This window comes from Corylus avellana, chromosome ca3 (genome assembly GCF_901000735.1).
Source record: "Corylus avellana chromosome ca3, CavTom2PMs-1.0".
In the NCBI taxonomy this organism is placed as follows: Eukaryota; Viridiplantae; Streptophyta; class Magnoliopsida; order Fagales; family Betulaceae; genus Corylus; species Corylus avellana.
The window spans coordinates 39,097,028-39,118,163 of NC_081543.1; the positions used below are offsets into that span (position 1 = coordinate 39,097,028).

A 21,136-nucleotide genomic window follows, 5' to 3' on the forward strand; every position below is an offset into this window, starting at 1 on the left:
AGTCATTTAAATTAGTGAGTGATGCGACCCACTTGCTTTGACTCATTTTTGCCTGTATATATTAATTTAAATGTAGGAATAAAAAAAAAAAACTAGTTTTTATAAATTTTAAAAATAAATTTATATGAATTTCAATCCTTTAGAGTTTTGTTTTTTAATTGTAAAAAAAAAAATAATTCAATTTAGGATAGTTTTCCTCCAAACTAGGTTCTATAAAAGTTTGAATAAATTTTATTCAAAGTTTTTAATAAGAACAAAGTTTGAATAAATTTTATTAAAAACTCATGTGCATCTCACATGTTATTAAAAAATGGACATTTGTCACTTTTATAGATTATGTTGAAATAAATCTTTTTAACTCAGTTTGAAAGAAAACTTTGTCATTCAGGTTATGTGTACCACCCGGTTAAGCACATGTAGACAAGGATGCATACACAATCATTGTTATAAAAAAATAAAAAAAAAATAAAAAAAAAAAAGAGCGTATTTATTAGGGATGGATTTTACTTAACTTTAATTTTATATATATATTTTTTATGAAATAAAGATAGTGAATAAAATTAAATTTGATCCATTAAAAGAATTACAACAAATATGTTTTTTTTTTTAAACAGCACCTGAGCTACATTATGGACTCGCACCCCTTCATACCGCCAAATTCTCACCATGTACATGCCACGTGGCTATGGACCTATTGGACCAAGTTGGGTCACCTTTTTCTAACACCCGACCACTTATTTCTAACTTTTGACTCGACCTTGGTTGACAACCCAAAAAGCCAATATCAATGTGAACCAAAAACATTCATGTTAGCTTGGGTCAAAAAGGGCAAGGTCAAGTCGCGTGGGCAAGTATTTTCTCAGTTAAACTTGGGTATAGTTTTATGGTAAACTTGTATATTTCTAATTAGTTTTTATGTTGTGGGATGATTGAGTGAGTGTTTGGTAGTTTATATCCATACTAGTAGCCACCATCCTCATGGTCAACCTGTCTAATTGGTCGGGCATTGGAAATGTTGTGTTCACTCACAGTTTGGATTGCTTATGGCGTTCTATATTGAGAGAAAAGTGTTTGTCATCAAGTGCTAGTGGAGACCGCAAGATTTGAGTGCCCAATGCCTTCCATAAGTCTTAGCCTTCATACTCATGGCTTCATACTTGTAGAATCATTATTGGTGAAGTTGTCGAATCGTTATTCTTTGTTGGGTCATGCTTGAGGCAACGTCTTCATGTAGGTGCACAGGACGAGGTTGCGTCTTTGATGGCATAGGTCCAGCTTAACATTTGAAAGTTAAAACTAGACACTTAGTATCGACGAGGACGACTTTCCCAATAATTAAAAGCCTAATATAAAATAACTCCGTCAATTTATACATAAAGCAATTGTTGTTGCTATGAGATTCCAAACTGCTGTCTTATAGATGAAAGAGATATGTTGATATGATGACGATTCTGGCAAGTCGAGATGTATGATATTTTGGTTAGTAGTGGCATTGGAGATCTTGGCGAGTAAGGATGTGTGGTATCCCCACTGACAATGGCGGTGGAGATTTTAGTGGGTTGGGATGTGTGGGTCGTGTGGCATCTCGACCGACAACTTATTTTGGTGGTTGATGAGAGTTTTACTGTTCAATTCTCTTGTGTAGAAGCTTATAATAGGCAAAAATTTGTAGCAACTATACTTCTCGTTAGTTTAGATATGACTGAACCTTAGATTAATGAATTAGTTTAATAAATAATTCAGCTTATAAATTTTTTTTACACTTTATTGTAATAATATTTTGACAAAGCAAGTATAGGATATGAACTAATTTATTATTTAAAAATTCAAAAAAAAAAAAAAAATGTAGCCATATGTGTACCTGCAATGAAAAAAAAAAATTGATCGTACAACCACCTCAACCTAATTGAAGTAACCATACAGCCACTACATCAGACAGCTTGGCGGCGCGGCCACTACATCAGACAGCTCGGCGGCGCGGCCACTACATCAGAAAGTGGCTAATCATGCAAACTACGGCTATTAGTTTAAAGCCGTCGATCTAAAAATGGCCAGCTGTTGCGATCAAAGCCAACAGCCACGGGTCCCACCATGTAATCAAGCACCTGGCGGATCTAAGAGATAATCTCGTGCCCAGTGCCCACCCACTGACCAATCATGCAAGTTGTGCCATCGTCATATGACTATTCCACACGTGTCCAACATTAGAAGGTACCCGTAAATTCTCTTAACTTTATTTATTTATTTATTGTTTTGGCTTCATATTAGTGGAAACTTTTTTATTTGAAAATGATGTATTGCATTTATTTGAAATTATGTTTAAGAGTAATCTTCATCAAGATATATGATGGTTGGTGACTGTCACATTAAAAAATAGATATTCCTAAAATTTTAAAACTAATTATCAACGCTAATACAAATTTCAAATGGATTTTTTTAAATGAAAAAATTTACTATTGAATCCCTTGGAAATATAGATAATTATTGTTATTATAAAAAATAAAAAAATAAAAGATTGAAATATACATAGATGGATGTCTTTCATTGATATGATGTGTCAGGATTATAAAAATAATTTGAGACTCAATGAAGTCACTTTCAAATCAATGGTCAATAATAACAACAACAATTTTTTTTTTTTTTTATTTTTTTTTTCGCGTGCTTATTATCCACTTGTTATCCACTTGTTATCTCCATATATTTTTTTTTTATGTATATCGGGCTTAATAATTTTAAAACATGGGATTAAAAAAAAAAAAAAAATAGATATATAGGGTGTGTTTGCCAATGGCCCCGTTCCAGGGCCTCCCTCAATCCCAAAAAAAAAAAAAATTTCACATCAAAATTAATTTTAACATCTCTACTTTTTATACTACATTAATTATTTTATTATTATTATTTAAATAAAAAAAATCACTACAAAACAAATTTTTTACATTTTTTCATATAAAATATATTTTTTTTTTTCACTTTTTCTTACAAAATATTTTCACTAAAACCAATCAAACATTTATTCATAAAAAAAAGGCTACAATACCATTCTAGGGCCATTGGCAAACAGGGCCATAATTCTTTTATAATATTTTTACAAATTTGAAGAAGGTATTAAATGCTTAAAATTGACTAAAATTACAATTTTTTTTGTTTTTTTTTTTTCAAATGGATGCCCAAATAGAATACGGGCATAAATTTCCTTCAAACCAGTATGAAAGAAATACCTTCAAACCCATTTAAAATAGTGTTAAATGTCTATAAACATTTAAAAGGTATATTAAATTTAGTCTGAAAAAATTAAAAGCGCTTTTAAGGGTTCAAAAAGCCTAAAAATGGCTAAACCGCACTTTTAGTAAAAGTTTAAAAATGAAACTTTTGTCCAAAAGATCTTTTTGACTTAAAAGATCTATTTTTCAAATGCAATCCAAAACATGCTCTAAGTTAGTAAACTGTTATTAATGAAGTTAATAATTTAATGTGCTTTTTAAAAGTTTATAGACATGTAACACTATTTTAGGATATTTCATCGAGACTGCTTTGAAAGAAATTTCTGTTCATAAAATACTTTCCATGGTTTTGTTTAAAAAAAGGTGCGGATGTGAAATTACATGTCAATGCACTTTAATAAACGAAATAAAATATATTAATTTATTAATTAGTTGGATCTATGAAATAAAGGAAAAAAAAAAAAAAAAACATTGACCAATTTTATGCAAATGCCAATAAGAAAATAAAACTAAAACTAAATTCTTTTTAGGGAAAATCAAATTTAGTTCTTAATTTTTAATGCGATTTTGATTTTTAGGTTTTCAATTTCAACAATAAAGTCCTTAAGTTTTTATTTGGTTTTAAGTAACTCATTCCATCAACTTATCGTAAAATTAATTGATAGTATGTCACGTCAAATCAATTAATTAATGTTATGCGACTTTCATTTGATACGTCATGTATTCACTATACTTGCCATATGACAACTTTAAGTTAAATTATAAATTATACTTATAATTTTAATTGTTTATTTAAAGTACATTTGTAATTTTAAAGTAACTACATCACATGACACCTATCATGGTAGCATTATATGTCAAACGAGAGCGACATTATATTAAATGATTTGTTTGATATGATATAGCATTAATTAATAGAAATTAAGTTAAGTGAAGAACTTATTTGAAATCAAAGAAAAATTTAATAATATAATTTTTAAGAAAAAAAATTGCCAAAATTAAAAAAAAATCTAAAGATTAAATTTGATTTGTTTTTCCTAGTTTTTATAAAATCTGGAAGAATATTCCAAAATCTCCATTTAATCCTTACCCCCTGTCCCCCACCATCTCATTAAGAAAAGAAAAAGAAAAAGAAAAGTTAAAAGAGGTAGACCCCACTTCCGATTCATTGCCAAGTTGGAAGCTCAATCTTAAATAATCAAAATCACAATCACTCCACCCCTACAGGTCCCCACCGAAATATATACATGATTGGTGGCCTTTTTTACTGCTTCACCATACGGACAGGACAGATCTCTCGCTCAGCGGGAGTGGCTCGCAGCGTAATTTCATCCAAACTTCAGGCCCATAAATATAATTCCGAACACGAACTTGGTGCAACGTTCCCATCACCTCCCCAGGATCCACTATAAATACCCTCGACCCAATGTCTCTTTCTGAGACCTACGTAATTGTAAGTTTCTTTTACAACGCGCCCAAAAAGAAATTGCCTCCAAATATCTCTCTCTCTCTCTCTCTCTAGAATTTGCTCTTCCTATTCGTCTTCAGGTATAGTTGATAATCTGCATTTTAATTGTTTTTATTTTTGTTTTTTGTGTTTCGGTAATATATGTTTGATGATATTTTATTGCATTGGTTGATTTGAGTAAATCGGGGATTTTGATTTTTGATTCTGTGATTTTTTGGGAAGTAAGCTGTGTGATTTCTGGTTGTTATGTGGTTTTGATTGGATCTAAAATATGATATTGCCAGGAATGTGATTTGATTGTATGTTTTAGAGGTTGTTGATGGTTTTGATGGAGATCAGTTGGGATTTGATTTTGAAATTTGAGAATTTTGTGTGTGTATTGATGTTTTTATATGTACTATATATATATATATGTATGTGTGGATGTGTTGCAATGGGAGCGTAAATGGACAATGATGAAACAAGTCGTAGTTGAGGTTTCTTGAGTTGCTTTAAGGTGTCGTGATGCTGCTGACTTGGCGGTGATCGTGCCGTGTTCAATGCAATTAGGGATGTATAGCGATGATTCTGAGTTGACATTGACTTACTTGGGAAATTGGTCCTTGCGGTACACGGAATGAAGGGTCTTATTTGAGACGGTGATAAGTGGGTAGTTTAATTGAAACATGATAAGCGAATTTCAAAACGCTTTGTTGTTGTTGTTGTTTGCTTGAACTAGTGAAAGATAGATAGAATAAAGAGTAGGAATGACTCCTTTAATTCTATAAATAAAGATCGGAAAAAGCCTTGGCATCTTTATAGCTGGGGAGAAGTTTGGATAAGATATAACAACCAAGTTAGCCCACGCAGGTGATTACATATGGCCTTTAGTTTCTTATATAAAGCTTGCACAATCTGTATCTGAGGACAAATTTTGCAAATGTCATCCAGGAGCTCGGAATACTCCTGGTCCTGCTCATAAACTAGGTGGGCAGCTTTTTGGGTGTATGGAGAAGGGAAAGTGGACGGTAAGTGGGCTTGTACTAAAAGATCAAGATTAGGCTGTCGTTGGGTGGCTTGACCAAAACCAAACCTGAGCTCACTAAGCTTTGGTTGCCTGTTTAGACTTCTTTTTTGTTTGCTTACATCTCTTTGTCAAATTCTGTACCTCGGTCCTAAGCATGCCATTAATTTTCTGACATCCAAGTACTTTTAGAGAATGATCACACTCACCCAACCCAATTTTCTCCTGAACATAGCATTGAGTGACTTGTACCCTTGACCTGTTACCTTGTGATTGGTTTGCTTGCTTTGTATCTACAATCTAAAAGAGTTAAAATGGGTCATTCTGCATAAGTTAACTGCATCAAGTACCTACTTGCATGTGAAATTTACAGAAGTTTTACTTTCGGTCTTTCAGAGGATAGCAGACCAGTTTAAATTTGTATATAGTCTGAAATTTCATATTGATGTTTTCTCCACTTATGATCTCCTTTGTGCTTTGTTCTTAAAATTTCATGTGCAGGTCTCTGCCCATGGGTTCTAACTCAGTTGCGGATTTAATAGAGGCCTCCTCAGGGGTTCATTTTTCTGGATTTCACATGGATTCTCTGGAGCAGGGAATTAAAGAGATGGAACTACCAACAACTTCTGCGACTGAAGATTTGCATAAACAGCCTTTTGTTATTGGTAAGTGTTGGTGTGGAAGTATGTGCAAATTTATTTTATTATTTTGAAAAGCAGCAGAAGGTAGTGCAACCCTATCATACTTGAAGTGAAAAGGGTGCCCGTAAAATGAAGAAGATAGAAAGGAACACTGATTGGTATATCTGGTTTGATATGCATTTGGAAGTATCCAACATACACAGGTGAAGATTGATTGTTTTACCATGGGCAATCCTCTTACCTGTCTTGAACCAGAAACTTGCATGAAAAAGAAACTTGAGTGATTGTAGCCAGTAGTTACAGCTAGAAATGCAATTACCGTTTTATGCGTGTATTTCTGAATCTAGAATGTTGTGACTTATATCTGTTCATTCTAAATCTATTATAGCAGAGCCCAGTTAAAGAGTTAGTGAGTTCCGAGTGTGTACAAGTTTTTGATTCTACAGCATTACTTTTACTTTCAACAATTGACCTATGGTGTTGGTATGCCCACTGTTTTATTAAACTATTATGTATCACTATAAGGAACTAGCATATTTTCATTTGTTCTTCATCTTCATCTTCATCCAAAACATTTATTTTCAAATGTATTTTGTGGAAGGGGTTGGTGGGGGAGCGGCATCTGGTAAGACAACAGTTTGTGATTTGATTATCCAGCAGCTTCATGATCAACGTGTTGTACTAGTTAACCAGGTAAATTCTGTTTTTTTTTTTTTTTTGTTAAATTCAAATGCTTTTAGGAGGTTGAATAGAGAAGTTTATTCTAATGTTAACCGTATTTTTTGACTTAAAATAGTAAAATATTGAGAAAAAAAAATAAAAATCAAGTGTATGCAAGTGTCTTGTGCTGTTTCTGCTCCTTTAAATTTAGTTGGGATCTTCTAATAATTCCTTTAATAATCTATTTTGCAGTTTCTGGATGGTTTGGTCCTTTTTCTTTCTTCTTTCTTTTGTGTTTGATAGTGAAAAATAGATTCATGCTAGGTTTTCTTACTGCAGGATTCCTTTTATCATACTTTGGCTGAGGAGGAACTTAGCCTAGTACATGACTACAATTTTGACCATCCTGGTAAGGGCAATTCTGGAACTAAAGTCTGAAGAATATCATTAAAACAATGACATTTATAGAATTTCCCCAGTTATTCACTGGAATAAGCTTTCTTTAACCCTTTGCTTCTACTTAGTTATTAACCAAGTTTATCATATATCTTCCCAGTAAAGAATTGCGTTTTTGGAAATGGTTCAAGTAGGTTACGAGTAGCTTCTAGTGTTATAGATTTATCAAAGGGCTACCACTTACTAGTAATGTCAATTCCTGTACATCCATTGGTTATAGGATTTATCACCGTCTGTAAAAATCATATAAATAGTTCATTAGTAAGGTAGTAAGGCACCACTTACCTAAAAAGAAAAGGGTAGGAAGGCACATTCAATTTATTCAGTTTGTAGCCTTGATAAACATAAGCATGGTGTTTATTATTCTTTTCTTGTGCTTGCTGTTTGGTTCAATTTGTGCTTGTTGAATTGATTCTTCTTAATGCTAAATTACCTTTTTGGTCAGATGCTTTTGACACCGAAAAACTGTTATGTGTTATGGAAAAGTTGAGGCATGGGCAAGCAGTAGATATTCCAAACTACGATTTCAAGAGTTACAAACACAATGTGTTTCCAGCAAGAAGGGTACAGTTTTCATAACTGTGTGCTACAATATATATCATTCTACCTTCCCCCTCCCCCACCCCCTCCCCCACTCTTTTGTTTTTTTCCTTGTAGAAAGAGCTACTGCAGAGATCTTGGGAGTGACAACTACCTGCATTGGAATTTTGGGTTTTGGTTCTTTTCTTTACAAGAGTTCAATGACATTAATGTATTTGACACTGCAAATAAAGATACTTGTTATATTGCCATCGGCAGGTAAACCCTTCAGATGTTATACTTTTGGAAGGCATACTCGTTTTCCACGATCCACGAGTCAGAGATTTGATGAATATGAAGATATTTGTCGATACAGGTCCTCTATTTTTATTTTCCGTTTTTAGAATTTAGATGTTATACTACATATCTCAAGCTTATCAGATTTACTAGAACTTGTATTTTGTAAAATACAGTGTAGTATTACTATTATTATCATTATTTTTTTAATAATTTGCATTTAAAGTTCTTTACATGGGTCCGAGATTTACGCAACAGGGGTGGGTACATGAATTGCCCTTGCCTTGGAAGGGTTCCTCGTTATAAAAAAAAAAACGTATTTTAATATATTGGCCATTAGAAGTTATCTATGAGGAATATTTCGGATCTGTAGTTTCGATTTTTGTTACGATGAAGCCAGTTGCATCTTAAGAACCTGGCGCCTTGCACCTGACTTTTTATATTTTTTTCTTATCCTATATTTGCTCTTTATATGAGAAAATGAGGCTTAGGTAGACTTCCAATACTGTAAGTTCAGCATGTGTTTTGAGTCCTATAACTTACAATTTGTTACCTGAACTAATGCATTTGAACTCATAAGTGTACCTGACAAAGTGTTTAGTTGCTTGGGACTTGCACTTCTTGTGAATGAAATGTATTAATTCTTCTAAACAACATAAGGTACATTTATATAATTCAACCGTCATGGTCTTGGAGATATAAGAATTTAGATGTCACCAGAATTTACCTGCTGTGTACGTGCTACAATTGTCATATGGCACTGTTGCTTTGGTTCCTTCAGATGCTCTTTTCTTGTGTATTGTTGACACCAACTGTTGATATTTCTACTAAAAGAATGATTTTTTTTTTTCTTGATATATGTAGTTAAGAATGTATTTGATGTGATTTCATTGTGTTACTAAGTTGGACTGTTACTTCACATTGTAAAATTTTCAGTGCAGATGCTGATGTTCGTCTAGCAAGAAGGATAAGGCGTGACACTGCTGAGAAGGGCAGGGATATTGGTGCAGTACTTGATCAGGTTGGTAACTTTTCAATTTATCAATTGCGCTAGCATAAATATCTTAACCATAATTTCTTAATCTGTTATTGGTTTTAAGCTTGCTGCACTAGTGAACGAACCATAAGGCTTTGTGTTAGCAACGCAATGAATATATATATATAGTGGCAGTCTTCCTTTCATTTCCAAGGCTCCCCAAGCTCTGTTTTGGCTCACAAACTTAAGGCCTTGAAAACTGACCTAAAATTCTGGAACTAGGAAGCGATTGACAATGTGGAGAGCCCAAAAAAAGAATCTCTTGGAGGAGTTAAGTTTTCTTGATGGTTTGGAGGAAGAGACAGAGTGATGAAGAGAAATGGAGGAAAGACATATTTATTAGTGAAATGGAGAGGATTAACCTTGTTGGAGGCAAGAGTCTAACTAAGTTATTAGTGAAATGGAAAGACATAGTTATTAGTGGGTGGGGGTCTGAAACTTGTTTTTGTTCAACCGTGCTCTTTTTAGGTAAGTGGCTTTGGCACTTTGTGCATGAGAGTCCTTATGGAGAATTGTAGTGAGCTCTAGCTCATGGGTGTGTGGTGTTCTAATGAGGTTCATGGGTTGTATTAGGTGAGTATGGAAAAATATTAGTAGGGGTTCGGCGGTTTTTTTTTGGTCATACCAGTTGTCTTAGGTTAGCTTTGATTATGCCTAGAAGAATAGTAGACTCTCGCTTGTTGGAGAGGGTTGGGAGATAGTCCTCATTGTGTAGCTGTGTGGAAGTTGGTTCCGGCCTGCCTTTTGTGGTGTCTTTGGAAGGAAATAAATGATTTGAAAATCGCGAGAGGACAGCGGTGGAACTAAATTATTTCTTCTTCAAAACTCTTTATCCTTGGACAACTGCCTTAGATTTTAATTTGCTTAGTTTTCATGATTTTCTTAACTTGTTTTCTCTTTCTAGTTAGATATTTCTCTTGTATACTCCCTCTGTACTTAGTTTGGGCCTCTAATGATATTTCGTTTACTTATTTATTTATTTTTTATATATATATATATATATATATATATATATATAAACTTAGAAGTGGATTATTAGAGATCGGTGTTGGGTTTTTTAGTATATCTCTAAGGATTCTCCTATACCTGTGTTCTTGGATGTCTCTCCTTTTTAATAAATCACTTATCATAAAACAGAAAAAGATTGGTGTTGGGTTTAAGCTCTTGAATTTACTAGATTATACTATTTTATGTATATTTTTGTACTTCATGCCTTTATATATTTCAGGGGAGAGACTTATCAAAAAAAAAAAAAAAGAAAGAAAGAAGAAAGATTTTTTGTTTTTGTTTTCTAGGGAGGGTTCTATTGGGTTTGCTACTTTGTTTTGTTATATAATATCTATGTATATGTTTTTCGTTTGTTTGTATATGGGCGCTAAGTTCTCTTACATTTGATCACCATTTATATGAAGTTGGATGAAGGACTTTATATATTCTATCTTATTTCTGAGTGTGTATGTTGCATTTCTATTTGCATTATTTTGATACACTTGTTTTGATGCAGTACTCCAAATTTGTGAAGCCTGCTTTTGATGACTTTATCCTTCCTACAAAGAAGTACGCTGATATCATTATTCCCCGTGGGGGAGATAATCATGTAGCCATTGATTTGATTGTACAACATATTCGTACGAAGCTTGGTCAGCATGATCTCTGTAAAATATACCCTAATTTATATGTCATTCATTCAACTTTTCAGGTATCCCTTGCTTCCTACTTATTAACCTTTTTAAATAGAGTGTAATGCTAGAAGTAAGACTTTTGTCGCCTTTTTATCCCCTCAAAAGTGATGTGTCTTTTAAAATCAGCATTGGATTTGGGATAATCACTATTGGATTTTGATCCAATGGTGATTTAAAAGCACATCATCTTTGGAAGGATAAAAGGGGAACAAAAGTCCTACTTTTAGCATTACTCTTTTAATGATGTTCTAGTGATGTAATTTTACTGGAGCTTCAAAGTTTATGTGTCTATGAGGGTTAATAGAGCATGGTTCTTTGAGTCTAATAATTATTCTTGGTCTCATGCAGATACGGGGTATGCATACCCTTATACGTGATTCTCAAACAACGAAGCATGACTTTATTTTCTATGCTGATCGTTTAATCCGTTTGGTGGGTTTGTGTTCCTTTCAGCCAATGGGTCATTTGATGGTTTCTTTACTTGGATTCTTTAATTAGTTTTATTTTTCATCAAGATTCCTGCATCTTGACCAGGTTGTTGAACATGGACTTGGACACCTTCCATTTACCGAAATGCAAGTGATCACTCCAACTGGTAAGCTGGTATTAATGTACTTTTATGGGTTTTTGAAATATTGATATTGGTTTATATGGGAACTCAATTTGTTGTTGATTACATTCACCTGAAAACTATCAGCTGAAGAAAGTTTTTGGATGTGTTATCATGTGAATATTATATGCTTTAGTGCGACGTGGAAGTGCTTTTCTTTTTCAGTAGTTAATTATGACGTGGACGATGTGCTTGTTGGTCCTCTGGTTACATGAAAATTGTTTATTCTTGTATATTTTAGTTACTGTACAAGTCAGACGATCAATATTAGTTATATGCTTTGAAGCATCTTATAGGGAAATTTCAGATTTCATATTTTCCATGATATCTCCATTAATATTTTTCTTGGTACAGCTTGTATTATTGAGAGACGTCAATCAAGTAATTCCCACTTTTTTTAAGCTATTAAAAGAAACTTGAGGTCTTACATGCCAGATATTGAAAATTATTTCCCATTCTTGTACATATGGGTGAATATATTACAGAAATTCAAAGTTAAATGAAGTGGTAACTCGCAAGCTATATCTTTTTTCTTCGTGATGCTGAGAAATGACAATGCAGCTAATGCGATTTTAATGAGAAGTCAGTTTTATGTTTTGTTTCTTTATTATGTGTTGTTTTTACAACATTTTCCCTTCTGTAAATACAGGGTCCGTGTATACTGGTGTGGATTTCTGTAAGAGGTTATGCGGTGTCTCTGTCATCAGGAGGTAGTCCAAATACTCGAAGCGCACGTATATTAGCAATTTTTTTCTTCTAAAAGTTAATTTTTTATTTGACATCTTTAATTCAAGAATATAATTTGATGATCTTTTTGATGCTCTGGAAGTAGAAGTATCAAAATTTCAAAATTTCATACAATGATAGCTGGATCATTTGGCTTCAGAATTATTTTTTTCTCAAAACCATTTTGTCCTCTACACATGGTGTACTTGGCATCCTTTCAAATTTTGAACCCCCCTTCCATTGTCATTGTTGGATGTTAAGCATTTTCCTAACTGATGCCAGTGGTGAGAGTATGGAGAATGCTTTGCGAGCATGTTGTAAAGGTATCAAGATTGGGAAGATTCTTATTCATAGAGAAGGTGATAACGGCCAGCAGGTTTGTGCTTCTCTATCTGTGTTTGTGTGTGCATGTGTTTCATTTCCTTGGTTCTGACCTTTTTTTTTTTTGTATGTTTCATTTACTGGGCAGCTAATCTATGAAAAGTTGCCAACAGACATCTCAGAAAGGCATGTGTTACTGTTGGATCCTATCCTAGGGACAGGTTCGTTGTTCTCAGATAAAAACCACTATCCTTTTTGAGTAGCTATTGGTTCTTTTAGAAGGGACTATGTATAGTTTCATGCTCGTGGGACATCATTATTTTCCATCTCCATCCCATTTTAGTCACATACATCACAAAGAATATGTATGAGCTTGCTTTAGAGTGCGTTTGGGACTGCAATTTTGCATCTCAAAAATGCGAATTTTAAACCAAATTGTAAAAAATGTATTGTTTGAGAGTACATTTTTTTTTTTTTTAAAAAAAAATTGCGATTTAAAAACATAGAAAAATTTGTGTTTTCAAATGCAAGCATGTGCGTGCGTTTATAAAAACGCACAATTTTATGGGTTAAATTACGATTTTATGAAATGCTTAATTACATTTTTCAAATTGCAGGTTTAAAATCGTAAACCTAAATGAACACTTAAATAAAGCAAGGTTTGATTGTTACCGAGGATAAGAACAGTTATAAGAGCTTATAATTTCTTTTTTTCTTCAGGGAATTCGGCTGTTCAAGCTATCTCTCTACTTATAAGGAAGGGTGTGCCTGAGTCCAACATTATATTTCTCAATCTCATATCAGTAAGTTAACTTTGTCCAGAAGTGCTTCTGGTTGTTGTAATGCCTATTACCTTCAAATCATTTTCTTTCCCATGACTATGCTTAGAGTCGCTCCTAGTAATGCTGCATTATTAATCTCTCACCAGGCACCTCAGGGTGTACACATGGTCTGCAAAAGCTTCCCAAGGATAAAGATTGTGACTTCTGAGATTGAACTTGGTCTAAATAAAGATTTCCGTGTCATACCTGGCATGGGTGAGTTTGGAGACCGATATTTCGGAACGGATGACGACGACCAGCTAATGGTGGCCTCTTCAGAGTAGTTCCATTAGTCTAAATCCTCATTTTCAGTTGATCACGAGCAGGGAATTTGGAGAGACAGCTGAATTTGCTTAATTGCTATTGTCCACATCTGGCAATTGAGAACTTTTGAAACAATTTTGACTCGGTTGAACTTAGAAATTTATCATCCTTTTTACATTTTATTTTATTTTATTTTTCCTTTTATAGAAACTCTTTGCACGCTAGGGGGGTGGTTGGTTGCAAAGCCATTGGTTTCTATATTTTTTTATCACAGCATAAAATGCGTCTCGGATGGCAAGGCCTCCACATGATATTTGTATTTATGAACCCGGACATAATTTTATATTACAAACATTCTTTGTTCCGTCATCTTTTTTTTACACTACACTACTCTAAACGTTGGTGTTTTTATTCTAATAATAATATTAAATTATTAATTAATCAAAAGATGCGTCTCTAATGTTTCTTGATTTTGGAAGCAGATTGAGACGGGTTACTAAAAAAGAAATAGAAAAAAAAGATTAATCGAAACCACCTCTTTCAAGTAGTGGAAAGAACAAAGTGGATGACGGGGGAGCGCTTTTCCACACAATTTCGAGTTCACGTGAGGTGAGTATGGATATTATTAGCGGTGGATGAGTTGCCACTGGGGCAAGAGAGTGATCACTCATTGCTTTATCCGAGGATGATAAGCCCCTCGGTGGGCTAATTTTGGACACGTGGCGATGCATGGCTTGGTTGGGATTCCCCGGGTATATTCGATGGAAGCTGATCTATATAGGTTGGTGCTCGTGTAAACTAGTTTTTGCACTTTCGCCCTCTTTATCCAACTCAATATACCGTCTCGTACCTTCAACCATGTCGGCCTTTGAAGGAAAGTATGCAGGTACTCTCTCTCTCTCTCTCTCTTTTACACAACATTTCTGCGTAATGTTTGTTGATTTCTTGATGATGAAACGGAAAACAATGGTGGTTTTGTTTCTGCAGAGGAGCTTGTGAAGAATGCCAGGTACATTGCGACCCCTGGGAAGGGCATTTTGGCAGCTGACGAGAGCACCGGCACCATTGGAAAGCGTCTAGCCAGTATTAACGTGGAGAACATCGAGTCCAACCGCCAAGCCCTTCGGGAGCTTCTCTTCACCTCTCCTAACGCCCTCACCCACCTCTCCGGTGTCATCCTCTTCGAGGAGACCCTCTACCAAAACACCTCGGACGGAAAACCTTTTGTCGAAGTCCTTCTAGAAAACAACGTCATTCCAGGCATCAAGGTCGACAAGGGCACGGTCGAGTTGGCCGGCACCAACGGTGAAACCACCACCCAAGGCTTCGACTCGCTCGGAGCGCGGTGCCAGCAGTACTACAAGGCCGGCGCACGCTTTGCAAAGTGGCGTTCCGTTCTCAAGATTGGCCCTCACGAGCCTTCCGAGCTGTCAATCCAACAAAACGCCCAAGGCTTGGCTCGCTACGCCATCATTTGCCAGGAGAATGGGCTGGTGCCAATTGTTGAGCCTGAGATTTTAACTGATGGGTCTCATGACATCCAGAAATGCGCTGCTGTTACTGAGATCGTGCTTGCAGCAGTCTACAAGGCTCTCAATGATCACCATGTTCTCCTTGAAGGCACACTCCTAAAGCCCAACATGGTTACCCCTGGCTCTGATAGTCCAAAGGTAATTAATGCACTCGTTGCTCTGAATTTGGAGAGGTACAATTTGGATAGTTTCCAGTTTAAATCCAATTAGTTATAATAGACGATATTATTATACATGAAACGACAAAAGTATTCATCAACTATAATTAGCCGGATATTCTCCAGTTCATTTTCTTCCTATATAGGAAAATGGTCTTCTCTATTTTAAATTCTTTTTATTTCATTCGGTTAGTGTATTTAGAAGGGTAGTATTGTCTAAAAATTTTAACTTAAAAAAAATTTGGACAAATTTACCCTTCTAAATACATTAACCGGAGAAAATGAAGAGGATTTGAAATGGAAATGATCATTTTCCTCATATATATAGCTTTTCCTAAATGCATTGTTGCACAGGTAGCACCTGAGGTGATTGCTAAGTACACAGTCACCGCACTCCACCGAACTGTCCCGGCGGCAGTGCCAGGGGTTGTGTTTTTATCTGGCGGGCAAAGCGAGGAGGAGGCAACGCGTAATCTTAACGCAATGAATAGGTTGGAGGTGCTGAAGCCATGGACTCTTTCCTTCTCGTTTGGGCGAGCTTTGCAGCAAAGCACGCTCAAGACATGGGCTGGAAAGAAGGAGAATGTTGGGAAAGCTCAGGAGACGTTCTTGGTGAGGTGCAAGGCTAACTCGGAGGCCACTCTAGGAAAGTATACCGGCGGGGGTGATGGTGGTTTGGCTTCTGAGAGTTTGTTTGTCAAGGGTTACAAGTACTGATGTGGCCTGGCCTCTACATGGAATGGAGTTTTATTATATAATTCCTAATGCAATTGTAACTTCACTCTTTACTGCTTACTTATACTTATTCTACAAAGAGAAATGTTTTGTTTCGATCTTCTTTTGTCAATTTTTACATAAAAGATGGACAAATTTACTATTGAATTTGTAAATTTAATGATGAATTTACTAAAGAGATGAGTTATATATAGATGGATGCGTAACATCTTTCTACAGCCGAATGGGACCAAATTAAAATCCCTCACTTTGCTTTAATTTCTTAAGGCTCTCCAAGAAACTAGAGTTTTTTTTTTTTTTTTTGAATGGGAAACTGAGCTTTTTGCCATAAAAAAACTACTTGTAAATTCAAATTAATGCAAAGAAAGGGGTAGTAGCTAGTTATATTAATCTTCTTTCACATCCTTAAAATGACAAACCTAGCTTTCTTAAAAGGACACAATACATACACATATATATATAATATTGAACTGAAAATGATTAATTTTTTCCATAACAAACGCTAGAGAGAGCAAATTCATGGGGAAGAACGCTCCAGCACTTCTTCATCATTGCTGGGCCGGGTTCTCCTCGTTGGAATAATCCACTTGCTTGAAGAAGTAATACAATCCCACAATCTTCCGTTTCAACTCGTGAAAGTCTTTCAGTGCACGAATATAAATGCGTAGATTTATTTGCATGGCAAACACAGTTTCTGCCATGCCTAAAACAGCACTTCAAGATGACTATATATATAAAGAAATAATGAGATTCTCTTCACTTGATTGATCTCTCCGAGCTAGTGTTCATGCTTATATATATAGTGATGATGGGTTAGGAGAGGGTAGAGAAAAGGAGCTGCTCATGATATGCATTGTTCATAGCCGGGAAGCTTCTGGGAATGTCACTTTGTGTTCATTTTAAGTAAAGCTAGGGCTGGCCATTCCTTTCAATACCTCTTTTTGATGATGAAATGGATATGAACCCTACAGGCATTATTTAGGCATGGGGGTTGTTGAGATTTATTTATAAAAGAACAAAGGATTTGACATCACATTAAGAGACTTCTCATATATCTACCTTTTACATGGAATTCACTATCACCAATAATTTAACTACTTACTCGTCTTAAAAGTTTAAATTAATAAAAATGAATAAATTTAAGTATTTAATTAATATTCTAATATATGACGATGATAATAGTGACTAAGGCTTCGTTATGATTTCTACAAAGTTTCGCTTATATTACTAACACCCAAGTGATCATGAAAGGAATATGAGCCAGAGTAAGGGATTTCTTTGGAATATAAGGCTTGCAGATGGGATTCTTTGAAATAGTAATGTTATATGTTACATTTTTATTTTATTGAACTGATGTGACAGTGTCTATCAACCATAGTTAAAAAAAATAAATAAATAAAAAATTACGGATTGACGGACACTACTACGTGCATTAGTCAGTGAGATTGCACCGAATTCTATTTCACTTAATTGGACAAAGTTGTAGCTTTCTGCATAAGAGCTAGCTTTTGATGTGGGGCTGCTACCAAATTTGAAGACAGGACTTGGGATGGTGCTTATGATAATGAAATTCACAAGAACAAGAAGCTTCTTAATTTTCTAAAATTGATTAAATTTCCACGAAGCATTTATCTCATTGTACTCCCTTATAGCCTGGCCTATAGGGAAACCGAAAGGCAAGTAACTATTTTACAAAACAAATAACCGCGTGTTGGGGTTTCTAATTCGGTTGATTCTCCACTGGAGGCCTGGAATTTACACATTGTTGCTCTAATGAGCGTACTTTTCTTAATAGATTGCAATAATCAGAGTGGCGCACCAGAAGCGTGGTGGGCCAACGGTCTTGGGTTGGATTGAGCTACTATTGGACGAGGGACAGGATTTTGGCCGGCCCATACAAATCTTGTCCAACGTATTTGGGTCTCGTAATTTCTTTTTCCCATGGAGAAAGGGGGATGAAAAAAGAAGAAAGACTTTGGTCTTAGATTTTTTATTTTTTATGTTTTGTGAAAATCCATCTCTCTTTTATGTGCCAGCTGAGTCGTATAGTAAATTTTAATATAAATTTTAATCATTTAATTAATATTTTAACATCATTTACTTCGTACAAACAAACCCTAAGTAGTCGGCCGAGTGTAATTCACATGATGGATTTATTCCTTTTATTCTCCTTTTCATCATTCGCCTTTATCTCCAAGTCCACCGGGTGAATTTTGAATTCGCTGAAAAATTAAGAGGAAGAAAACGAGTGAAAACAGAACAAGGGGTAATTAATTATATATATTCCATACGAAAAAAGAAAAGAAAGAAAGGGTTTGTTGTGTCACCTCCATTGAACATCTTTAGCATCAAATTCATGAGGAAAAGGAACTAAGCGTTTCCCATCAATATAATACCTTATTCCATTAAAAACGCAAACAATATCAAGGGAGAAATCTTCCAACTGTTCATCGGTAGGTTGTCTATTGCTAGAATCCGGATGACGGAAGAAGTAAAACAATTGCTTAATCTTCTTTGTTAGCTCATCAAAGCTACTGAATTCACGAACATTGAGGGTTGAAGTGATGGAGATGTTTTTGAACTTAACTTCTGTCATGCCTAGAGCACCAATATATATGAAACGATCGAGGAAGAGAGTGAAGCTGAAATTCTGTGGTAATCTGTGCCTGCAGGCTGCAGCCATGCATGTTTATTTATATGCAGTTGATGGGGGTGGTGCATGTGGAAGGAGAAAAAGCGTGGTTCTTTTGCATTTATTCGTTGCAGGCTTAGAGAATTTCACATTTACGAAGGAAATATCATTTTTTTTGTTTTTTTGTTTTTTGTGTGTAATGAATAAAAAGTCATGCCTTAATAATTAATTACAGCAATTCTTGGCATTTTTTTTTTTCTATAAATACTTTCAGCCCTCGTGGTTTTACAATTTTATTTTTTGCGCGCCCCCTAAGTTTCAATTAGTATAACAAATGGTACCTTGGTAATGGAAAAAAACGGAGATGGTACATCCGTTTAAATTCTATCCAAAATTTGATGGAAAGCCACATCAACATCATTAAAAAATCGACATGTGTTCATATATTAATTAAAAATACAAAATAAACATATTATAAAATTTTTTTAAAAAAAATTGGGGAAAAAAGGTTTGGCCCTTGGGGGCGGTTTGGGGCCAATTAAAAAAAAAAAAAAAAAAAAAAAATTAGGGTTGGCCTTTGGGGGTGGTTTGGCCACCCTAAAGGGCCAAAGGGGTGGCTCGAGCCATCCCTTTTACACTAGTTTGTTTATTTGTTTGTTTGTTTGTTTATTTATTTTTTAATTTTCTAATATTTTTAATTAATATATAGACACAAGTCGATTTTTTAATGGTGCTGATGTGGCTTTTCGTCAAATTTTGGACAAAATTTAGATAAAGGTACCATCTCCCTTTTTTTCCATTACCCAGACACCATTTGTGATACGAATTGAAACCTAGAGAGTAAAAAATAAAGTCGTTAATTAAACTAAAGGGGGCTGAAAGGTATTTAACCCTTTATAATCAAAAGGGAAAGGGAAAATGATTACAAAAGGGAGTATCTCCCACTCTTAATCCGAAGGAAAGGGAGAAAAGGGGAACAAGCAGAATGTTTTCAAACACATTGTAAGAACCGGTTCATTTAACATACTAAGTGTTAGAGCTCATTTATTGACGGGCAACTTGAACCATACTTGAGAGACAGTGCATGTGGAGGATTAAATTAACCCTTTGTTAATTTGTTTGTGTGTGTGGGGGGGTGGGGGAGAAGGGAAGAATGATCAAACTATTTGAAAGGGTCTTAGAATTCAGCTCAAGCTTCAAGCAAGATTATACAAAAGCAGTTAAACCATGCCAATATTGCATGATGAAACAGTAACACCAGATCATTCATGACAAACCAAGAAGAAAAACTTAAAAAAAAAAAAAAAAAAACTTCATCAAGTGAACACAGAAGGCAGGCTAACAATGGTCTCTCCACGGTGAAACAGGCGCTTCCATGTTTTCACAATACTGATCACTCGTTTGTGAGTACCAACAACTCTTGCCGCAAACATGCTCTTCCTCAGCTTCTTTAATCTCCTCCCAATCTTAACCTTCAACCTACATATCCTAATTCTCAAAACTGATGGACTCTTTCGTGAATCCGCCTGCAAAAGCACTTTCTGGATCAACAACTGTGCCAGCCGATGCCTTTTCTCTTCTGGGTCTTCATTGTCGATCTTTGAGTAAGCATATTGTCTTCTCAGAAGAGCCATTAATTTCCTTTATCTATGAAAACCAGGGATATATGGAGCTCAGTGAGCTGAAATGATAACACTGGAGGTATATTTATTATAGAGCAATTAATATATTGAAGAGTTTTGCCGGCAATATTGAAGGGTTGGTCATAGCTGAGAAGGTCACATATATCTGCAATATATGAAGCTGGCATGCATGTGCACCTCATGCATGTATTTGTACAAAAATAATGGAGGAGAAAACTCCATGGCCAGTCTCTTAGCTGGCCTTACATCATCGCGTCAAACTAAAATTAACTTACTCTTTAGAGAGTATGCCACTATAAACAATTGTTTTTTCATTAAAAAAAAAAAATGGGAAAAAAAAAAAAAGACAGGAAGGAAAGCAGCATGAACTATCCAAAAGGTAGCAAGCGACCATGGTGAGGTTGCTATATTTACTAGAGGACCTCTTGTCTCTTGCAGAAAGTGCAGAACTATTAGATGAGAGAGACACATGCCACCAATTTAGGATGGTAGGATCCATAGGGGCATGACATCCGGTGGGGTGGCAATTTGTGTTGGTGTTTCAAGTTTGGGTTGTATATATTTTGATTGTATTGATCATAAGATCTGAGTCTGCCAAGAAAAAAAAGAAAGAAGTGGTCGGTTAATTTAGGGAGACTAGGGGCAGGGACGGAACTAGAAGTTTGAATGAGGGGGGACCAAAAAAAGAAAAAAAAAAAAACTAATTTTTAA

The 21,136-nt window shown here is 35.1% G+C and overlaps 3 protein-coding genes across 4 annotated transcripts; 2 read left to right on the forward strand and 1 right to left on the reverse strand.

Moving 5' to 3' along the window:
* Positions 1-4,663: 4,663 nt before the first annotated feature.
* On the forward strand, positions 4,664-14,094 carry LOC132173713 (uridine kinase-like protein 3). 2 transcript variants are annotated; one of them, XM_059585295.1, is made up of 15 exons: positions 4,664-4,769; positions 6,194-6,357; positions 6,935-7,026; positions 7,333-7,402; positions 7,895-8,013; positions 8,248-8,344; positions 9,207-9,286; positions 10,806-11,000; positions 11,332-11,415; positions 11,518-11,578; positions 12,243-12,303; positions 12,602-12,695; positions 12,789-12,861; positions 13,361-13,443; positions 13,569-14,094. In XM_059585295.1, exons 2-15 carry the CDS (start codon positions 6,204-6,206, stop codon positions 13,743-13,745), a joined length of 1,440 nt encoding a protein of 479 aa, XP_059441278.1. In that variant the 5' UTR covers positions 4,664-4,769; positions 6,194-6,203; the 3' UTR covers positions 13,746-14,094. The 2 variants fall into 2 exon arrangements, with proteins under 2 accessions (XP_059441278.1, XP_059441279.1); XM_059585296.1 differs by lacking the exons at positions 4,664-4,769; positions 6,194-6,357; positions 6,935-7,026 and having other exon boundaries at positions 8,107-8,344; positions 9,202-9,286.
* Positions 14,095-14,348: 254 nt separating this feature from the next.
* On the forward strand, positions 14,349-16,343 carry LOC132174707 (fructose-bisphosphate aldolase, cytoplasmic isozyme 1). The gene is made up of 3 exons (XM_059586351.1): positions 14,349-14,611; positions 14,713-15,395; positions 15,770-16,343. Exons 1-3 carry the CDS (start codon positions 14,455-14,457, stop codon positions 16,130-16,132), a joined length of 1,203 nt encoding a protein of 400 aa, XP_059442334.1. The 5' UTR covers positions 14,349-14,454; the 3' UTR covers positions 16,133-16,343.
* Positions 16,344-20,098: 3,755 nt separating this feature from the next.
* Positions 20,099-20,416, reverse strand: LOC132174615 (uncharacterized). The gene has a single exon (XM_059586247.1). It carries the CDS (start codon positions 20,414-20,416, stop codon positions 20,099-20,101), a length of 318 nt encoding a protein of 105 aa, XP_059442230.1.
* Between the last annotated feature and the right edge of the window lie 720 nt (positions 20,417-21,136).

Bases quoted from the DNA above. Each gene is read 5' to 3' on its own strand.
- LOC132173713 (XM_059585295.1), top strand. From the start codon at position 6,204: ATGGGTTCTAACTCAGTTGCGGATTTAATAGAGGCCTCCTCAGGGGTT. The intron at 7,403-7,894 runs GTAAGGGCAATT...CTTTTTGGTCAG, and splicing joins CTACAATTTTGACCATCCTG to ATGCTTTTGACACCGAAAAA. The intron at 11,579-12,242 runs GTAAGCTGGTAT...CTGTAAATACAG, and splicing joins GCAAGTGATCACTCCAACTG to GGTCCGTGTATACTGGTGTG.
- LOC132174707 (XM_059586351.1), top strand. From the start codon at position 14,455: ATGGCTTGGTTGGGATTCCCCGGGTATATTCGATGGAAGCTGATCTAT. The intron at 14,612-14,712 runs GTACTCTCTCTC...TTGTTTCTGCAG, and splicing joins CTTTGAAGGAAAGTATGCAG to AGGAGCTTGTGAAGAATGCC. The intron at 15,396-15,769 runs GTAATTAATGCA...ATTGTTGCACAG, and splicing joins CTGGCTCTGATAGTCCAAAG to GTAGCACCTGAGGTGATTGC.
- LOC132174615 (XM_059586247.1), bottom strand. From the start codon at position 20,416: ATGGCTCTTCTGAGAAGACAATATGCTTACTCAAAGATCGACAATGAA.